At 40.8% G+C, this 8,289-nt stretch overlaps 1 protein-coding gene across 3 annotated transcripts; it reads left to right on the top strand.

Moving 5' to 3' along the window:
* Positions 1–669: 669 nt before the first annotated feature.
* Positions 670–5,684, top strand: LOC112282579 (uncharacterized). Of its 3 annotated transcripts, none has more exons than XM_024520337.3 (5): positions 670–1,308; positions 1,392–1,456; positions 1,811–1,982; positions 2,104–2,329; positions 2,433–5,684. In XM_024520337.3, exons 2-5 carry the CDS (start codon positions 1,419–1,421, stop codon positions 5,201–5,203), a joined length of 3,207 nt encoding a protein of 1,068 aa, XP_024376105.1. In that variant the 5' UTR covers positions 670–1,308; positions 1,392–1,418; the 3' UTR covers positions 5,204–5,684. The 3 variants fall into 3 exon arrangements, with proteins under 3 accessions (XP_024376105.1, XP_024376104.1, XP_090106713.1); XM_024520336.3 differs by having other exon boundaries at positions 876–1,308; positions 1,409–1,456; XM_090250587.1 differs by having other exon boundaries at positions 1,254–1,308; positions 1,647–1,982.
* The last annotated feature ends 2,605 nt before the right edge of the window (positions 5,685–8,289 follow it).

Here is an 8,289-nt window from a genome sequence, read left to right as displayed (position 1 = left end):
ACTCAGTCAATATGCTTCACAGAAAGCAGGTTGCCCGAGGTTTCTCAGCTCGCAAGTCCACTTCGAGGGCCCATTTGCTTTCGAAACACTACAGATGCGGTGTAAAGAGTGGTACATTTTGTACGCCCACAATCTACTTTGCATGTGCTGGAAGCAATTTCAAGTGCCACAGATCCCCGCTGGAAACAGCGTCCCTTAGTCGTTTTCAGAGAATCTTCGTTTTGCTAGCAACAAACGTGAGGGCCAAACCATGACTTAAACTGTTCACGCGTGAAAGGTTGAGAGAGGTGATGAAGCAAGCCCAAGCACAACAAGATAACCACTTCAAATACATCTAGAACTTTGAATGCCGGCCCTTACTTTTACTTGAATGGTATATCATGGCGTGTATTTCAATGGACCCAGACAAAAGTTTTCGAACATTGTGTGGCTCCCTACTTCATTCCATAAAAACAGAGTTCAGACTCCTATCTAGCTTGGTAGATTGCTAGGGTGAATTTTTTACACTTCAACAAGACACACGAACGTGGGCGTTGCAAAGAATATTCACATCTCTGGGCAAATTGGATTACAGCTACCCTCTTCGAGCTTCCGAGAAGTTGAAGGGACCTCCGTGTTGAAATTCCCTGCAGAGGAAGTGCCAATAAAGGAGTTCTACACTGATAATTGACAAAGCGCCTATACAAGAGCTATCCGCTGATAGGATCTGCTGTGTTCCGGCCACATGTTCACACAAGGGCTCACTTGCACCACCTCCACACATACTTCTGCAGTTTGCTGCTATTCAGCTGATTTGTCGGATTCCAACCCCCGAAGCTCCATCTCCGAGTTCTTCTGGACAGGAAATTTTCCTTCCGAGCACCACAAATTCTCCACAACTTGGTCAGCTCTTCGTAATCAACGTGGCTCTTGTCACCTGAGCTGTACCAAAAATTGTCCAACCGACCTCGGAAGATTGTTGTCTTGGGAACTAGACTAGATGGTTTCAAGGCATCCAGCTCTCAGGAAGATTTTGCACTTCAAGAGCTGTGACTGTCCACAGATCGCCTAACCAGCGGTTGATATGCGGACGGTTCCATGAAAAGAAAGTTGGAAGAACACCCCTACGTTTATAATCCAGTTCTCATCTCTGGGAACCATCGAATGTAACTGTATTTACACAGCTCTTTCTGCTGTTCTCACATCGGCAATCTAAGTCTATTGGCTAGGTTCTTGTTCCTCTCTTATGTATCGAATATTGTGTGTACGTGTCTGTGTTCACAAAGAGACCTCCAAGTTACGATCGTTACACACAGCTACTGAGATCAGGTGAGTTGCAGAACTTGTCGGTGTGTTTATAGCCGCGGAACGTTCAATAGTTATGAGGTCTTCCCTGTCTTCTGATGTCAAAGTTCAATGAATCTTACAGCGGCGCACACATGTTGAGGAACATCGACGTCCTATTCACAAATTTCAGGTCAGTGCAGTGTCATACTTCACTTCATTTTTGATCTGTAGAAGTTGAGAGTTGTTCCATCGGCGCTCGAATTCTATGATTGAGGCACTTTGGAGTGTGACCCTGTTAGTTTCTTGAATGAATGAAGACACCGTGACGACCATGTAGTCCCTAGCTCAAGAGACAACTGGTGTCTGGTGCTGAGGTGAAGACAAGAGCCTTCAGAGGGTTCAGCCCAATGGAATATCTGATTCTTTTTGCCGATTCAACCTACAAGTTCTGGCTGTCTAGGAGTACGATACACTACTTGGTTGGGACCCTCAAGAGTAATACCACCGAAACAGGATTCCAGTTTGCTGAACTTTATCTGTGCAGGGTTGAATCGATCGCGCTTGAAAACATGAAGGCAATCGTACTTGTTGTGACCATCTGCCTCTCTCTCGTGGTGCTTGCCTCGATTCACGTCGTAGCTGGGCAAGAGACGTGGTACGGCATTGATGGGAATAACGACGCAGCCAACTCTGTGGATAGGGCAGGTGAAGCCAAAGTGAGTGTTAGAAACCCTAACTGTAGCATAATGTCCACTCTGCTGCTGTAGCAAAACACCAGTGTAATAACTTGCCTACATATTGGTTGACGGATTTGTTGATTCCATCTACCCGAAACAGGTGATGCGCTGGGATGACGAGGTCAGGGCACGCACGGGACGAAGGCTACTGCAAGTGAGCGATCAGGGCGACCAAACGGCGCTGCTGCAGTTCAAGCAGGGAGTTCAAGACCCTGCTGGTATCCTCCATAGCTGGAACCTGACCTTGAATCCAGATGTGTGCGACTGGGGCGGCGTCACATGCACCAATGGTACCAATCCTCGAGTAGTGCACTTGTACCTAACAGGTATGTGTGCCGATGGTATCGATTGGTCCCATGTTTGGAGCTGGAGTTCGGAAATCAAACTAGAATCTGAAGAGTGGAGTATGTGTTGGTTATGCCGCTGCAGGCAGATTCAACGCAAGTTTGAGGGGCGGAATCTCGCCGAACATCTCGGGGCTCACCGTGCTGCGAAACCTGACGCTGTCGAATCACTTTTTACGCGGAAGCATTCCCGAAGAGCTGGGGACCCTCTCCATGTTGGTTGGTCTCAATCTGTCAGGGAATAATCTTACTGGTAGTATCCCTGCAGAACTTGCAAAGCTCACCGAGTTGAGGAGCCTCGATCTGTCCGGGAATAACCTAACGGGTGATATTCCATCAGAATTGAGCAACCTCTCCTCATTAGTCAGCCTCGACCTTGGTATGAACAACCTGACAGGCGGAATTCCTGGAGGACTGGTGAAGCTGTCTTTGCTGGTTAGCTTGGATCTGTCAGAGAATAATCTGGTGGGCGATATTCCTATGGGAATCGGAAACCTCTCTGCCTTAGAGAACCTGCAGCTTAAGGCAAACGGGTTAAGTGGAGCAATTCCTGCAGAGTTGGGGAATCTGAAGCAACTGAAGAATTTAAGATTGCACGACAATTACCTGACGGGCTTTATCCCGACGCAACTTGCATCCTGTAAATCGCTGGAGAGGCTGGATGTCGGTGCCAACAATCTCACAGGTAAATTGTGGCCTCAGTTGGCGCAATGCAGGAATTTGGTGGACCTTGATGTGTCTTCAAATGGGTTGGAAGGTGGAATTGAGCCAGAGTTTGGAACCTTGGGTAATCTGCAGAATTTTCTGGGCATGCATAACAACTTTAATGGCACCATACCTGACACCTTTGGCTCAAACTGCTCCAACCTTCGAAGCTTTTCTGTAAATAACAACAAGCTAACAGGGCCGATCCCGACTGGGTTTGCCAACTGTCCCCAGTTGCAGGGGTTTCTGGTCGGGTTCAACAAGATAAACGGAACAATTCCAATGGGGTTTGGGAATTTGCAGAAGCTGTCTGTTCTTTACTTCCAAAATAACGACATTGAAGGGCAGATTGATTTTCTAGAGAACTGCTCGGCTATGGGGCTGATTCACGGAGAGAACAATCATCTCACCGGCCCACTTCCAAGGTACTTTTGGCCAAACTGTTCGCACTTGACGCACCTATTTGTATCGGGGAACAATTTCACGGGTGAAATTCCGGCATCTCTTGCAAATTGCCCGCTTCTGCAGAACGTCGGCGTTAGCTGGAATAAGTTGACGGGCGTCATCCCTGAGGCTTTCAGCAAGAGCCCGAAATTGATGAATTTACAGGTTGACCACAACAAGCTTACTGGTAGTATACCTGCAAGCTTTTGTTCAAATTGGTCTGACATGGAAATTCTCTACTTTCAAAACAACAACCTAACGGGGACGATCCCTGTGATGCTTGGGAACTGTCCAAATTTGCAGCAACTGCATGTGCAAGAAAATCCACATTTGACTGGAATAATACCGGAGGAGTTGGGACGGCTGCAGAAACTGGAAAATTTGGTAGCTTATGACACACGAATTTCCGGCGAGATTCCAGCATCACTTGGAAACTGCACGCGGTTGCAAAACCTTGTACTATTTAACAATACACACAACGGAACCATACCAGCCTCTCTTGGAAATTGCTCTGGACTAAAAATACTAATGTTGTCCAATAACAATCTAGCGGATGTGATCCCTGACAGTCTCGGCAATTGCAGCGTCCTTCGATTGCTTGATCTCTCTAAAAATCAACTAACCGGGGCCATACCATCTTCCTTTCGAAATTTAGTCTCTGCGGAAACAATATTCCTTGCAAGCAACAACCTTTCTGGAGACTTTGTTCTTGATATGAGCAAGTTGACCAACTTGGAATCGGTGTCGCTTAGCAACAATCTCATGGCTGGGGATGTGTTCGCATCCCTCGCAACCCTCAACGCAACCAACAACTTCACGGCGGTGGATTTCACCTCGAACGAGCTGACTGGCACACTTCCTGCAACTTTTGACGTAAAAAGGTTGACGTCTCTAAAAGTTATGCTGTTTGGGAGCAACAATCTCCATGGCTCAATCCCATCGTGGGTTTGGACCCTTCCGAAACTACAGTTGCTGGACCTGAAGAACAACAGCTTCTCCGGACAGTTGTCTGCCTACTTCGACAACCTTCGGGGGTTCATCGACGAATCTTCCAACAACCTTAATATCAGCTCGGACGGATCCTCATCAAGTTACATTCCGAGTGTGACCATCGAGGTTGCAGGCGCCCATGTAACGTACTCCACCACCCTTGACTGGGTTATCTCCATGCAGTTGTCGCGCAACAACCTCTCGGGCGTAATCCCGACCGATATCACCAAACTTGTGAAGATGAAGTCTCTGGATCTGTCAAGGAACCAGTTTGAAGGTGAAATACCAACGAATATGGGTGCCCTTACTCAACTCCAATTCCTGGATCTTTCCAACAATCGACTTAACGGCAGCATTCCGCAGTCCTTCATAAAGATCTCCAATTTGGCAACGCTTTTTCTTGCAAACAACTCACTATCTGGTGCGATACCCTCTGGAGGAACTTTGCAGTCATTTTCTAATTCAAGCTGGTTACCTGGGAACAAAGGGCTGTGCGGCCCGCCACTAGATCCGATTCAATACGCTTGTTACGCAGCACAGTCGGATTCTGGAGACTTGTCCTTCACTGATCTATTTGCTGTTCCTGGTTTGGTGGTGGGATTCGTAGTGGGTTTTGCATCGATTGCGTTTTTGTGTGTTGCGTGGAAACCAGCGAGGAACTTCGTCCATCCCAATGTGAAGAAACCCCAAAGTATGTGGACGCCGAAGAGTCACTAACCTGAGTCGGTAAAGAGAGATTCCAGTCGACTATTCTTCTCTGGTTTGACAATGGGTGTGGAGAAGCTGTCCAGCATGTGTATCGGCGTCTGCACACAACGAGTTTCTATGAAGGACCAGATGGTTTGGTTGTCTGTCAGAAGTACAATTCTCCAACTATGCCGATGAGCGCTTAGACCGCTGCTGAGATGTTCCGAATTTCTGGACTTCGTCAATCACAGCGAAGTCTGATCTTATAGTGGCATGAAGACGTCTTGAAACACAACGGAACTTGAAGTTTTGCAGGTTGTGATAGGATTTTTTCAGCACAATGACCATGAGATTGTTCATATGAGCAGGTATTCGTACATGTGCAAATTGGTGTAACCACAAGGTACTGTTATTGTCAAAGTAGGCAGCGTGTTGCACTCGTGGTTTCCAATCCATGATTGATGTACGAACTCTTTTGAACTTGAACTCGGCTGTTGTTTTTGATGTGGTAGTTCAGTTCTTAGTCACAATGGCTTTGCCTGAGTATATTATTTACACGGCAAGTATGGTTTATATTAAAATTGGCTTTTGCCCAACTGTTACATGGAATGTTTGAATATAGGGTATCTTTGTCAAAGTGGTGTCTTTGTTTGAAACATGGAATTGAATTCTAGAATACTGGAAACTCGGGTTATTGAATGAAGAATTTTTTCATGTTCTTCTACTTCTGGCTACCAGAAACTTTAATTGAATGAAGTAGCTTAATTAACTGAAGACCCTGCCCTTGGTTCTATTTTTTTTTTTAGCTTTTACCTAATACAGTATAAACTATTAATATACTCATAGGATGAGGTTTGCATAGAAGTCCTTATTTGTGTCGTTTCTTTTGCTTGATTCACATATTATAACTTGTTGAATTATTTTAATATAGATGGTGGTTTGTATTTTATTTGATTTTATGAATATTAAAAATAAAATCTTAAAAATTATTCATAATAAATATAATAAATTATAATAAAAAATTATGATTACAATAATATATGAATTTGTTTTTGGAAGTGGATAAAGATTTTGAGTCAAATTTTGACATTGTATTGAAAAAATCTCTATTTTTTTTTCAAGAAAAAGTACAAAGATTAAGTTAATATGTAATTCAAAAGATCAATGGCAATAAGGATTTTTGAATATTTGAAAAAAAAACCATATGATTTCTTTTACACCATATTAAGATGTAGAATTGAGAATTCTTTTTGGTGGATTTACTAATTATATGTCCCCACAACTTCTTCTACAATGGCAACATAGTTCATTGCACTCTCTTTCTTCTTTGGAGTTGTGGGTGATTGATTGGCTCCCTTAGTGGGACACCATGATGTTGGATGGCCTTCCTTTTGACAATTCAAGCATAACATCTTGTATTCTTTTTTGCCTTATTTCTATGACTGATGATATTTTTATGCAAAGTGCTTTAATTTTTTGCAATTCTAGCATACATTGATTATTGTAGGAATTTATTATCTTCAAGCTACTTAATTGTAAGGATATTGTTAATAAGAAGATTTTAGAACATAGTTGTTGTAACTTACGCTACTTTGGTATGAAATAAATGGTTGTCTTTCTCTTCTTGTCATAGACCTTTGTTATAATGTGTAGGAACCTAGATTTGCTGGACTTGCTTGGTATACATGCACTTTTGGCTATTTTTTGAATACTATACTCAATAGATCTTCATTCACAAATTGCATTAGAAGATCCTCTACTTCGACCTTATGTACTTCTATTAATCTCTTAAAATTAAGACGCTCTCTTGTTGTGTATTCAATTTTGACATTTTGTACTCTAAAGATAAGTCCTTTTTATAGTTACTTTCTTGTATTTGCACTTCAAATTTATAAGATGTACAATAAGAACCTTTATTTGGACCTTAAGCTCTTATAATTGGTTGGTTTGTAGATCCAACTTATTTTTAATTGGTAGAAAAATCAATGCCCTTTTTTGGATTTGTCTCTTTATTTGTCATGCTATCAAATTTATCTATTTTTAAATTTCTTGTACTAGCCTAAATGTTGCTACAACTCCTATCCAAGCTTTTAGAGTCATTTTTTTCTTTAAAATTAGTTTCATCAAAAGAACTATATAAATCATTTTTTTTTTTTTTTTTTTTTTCTTCTCTCTATTTTTTCTTTTTTGCCTCCATATTTTAAGTATGTACTTATACAAAAGCTTTAAAGGACACTATGGCTTGATCTGTTGTAGTAGAATTATTCTATGCTACATAAAATTACATCTTACTAGAAAGTGCAGCCATAAACTATGTGGTATTATAAAGCATATGGTGATTTGACCAATTTTACAATTTTAAAATCAATTTTTGGAATCTTTGTAAAAATTATCAAAGAATTTATTTTTTCTTTATGCTTATTTTTCCTAATTTTACTAATAAGACACATTCAATATCAACATCCTTACATTTTTTTTTTTTTCTAAAATACTCAAATAAAGTAATCTCAATCTTATTTTATATTAGCATGCAATCCAACATACTATAGAATAGCCTTTCTATGTAAGAGACTTGATAAGATAGACAACTTAAGTACCTCCACTACCATATTATATGAATTCTTGCTTGAGAATGCAAAGGGCACCTGGTTGTAAAAGATAAAGTTATATTTTACAAATATCCAAGAAGCCAAATAGATTTCAACCATCTAAATATAAAGTAATTCAAATTTTAATTTAAAATTACTTAAAGCCAATACAAAGTACTCAAATATACTATTTTTAGTAAATTTAACTATAATTAAATTTCAATTGCCTTATTACTTTCATAAGTAGGTAATTTTGATTTCTCCTTGTAAGCCTTAATTCTAGTCAATGAATTTCAATAAGCTACAACTCCTAACCTAACTATCCATTTAGTAAATTTTTTTGTACACAAATGCTACTATAAGTCTTTAATATGATTTCAAACATTCAGCCCAATCTAACTTACAAATTGTGAAAAAAAGTCCAAAAACTGAACTTATGTTACTTGGTTGCCAACTTAAAAGTTGATGTAAATGTTTTAGTAGTGATTTTTCTTTTTCCAACTATTAACTTCAACTCAAAATTAGTAT

The sequence above is a fragment of the Physcomitrium patens genome, chromosome 5, assembly GCF_059467195.1.
Source record: "Physcomitrium patens ecotype Gransden chromosome 5, ASM5946719v1, whole genome shotgun sequence".
Taxonomy (NCBI): Eukaryota; Viridiplantae; Streptophyta; class Bryopsida; order Funariales; family Funariaceae; genus Physcomitrium; species Physcomitrium patens.
This window is presented reverse-complemented; position numbering and strand designations above follow the sequence as displayed.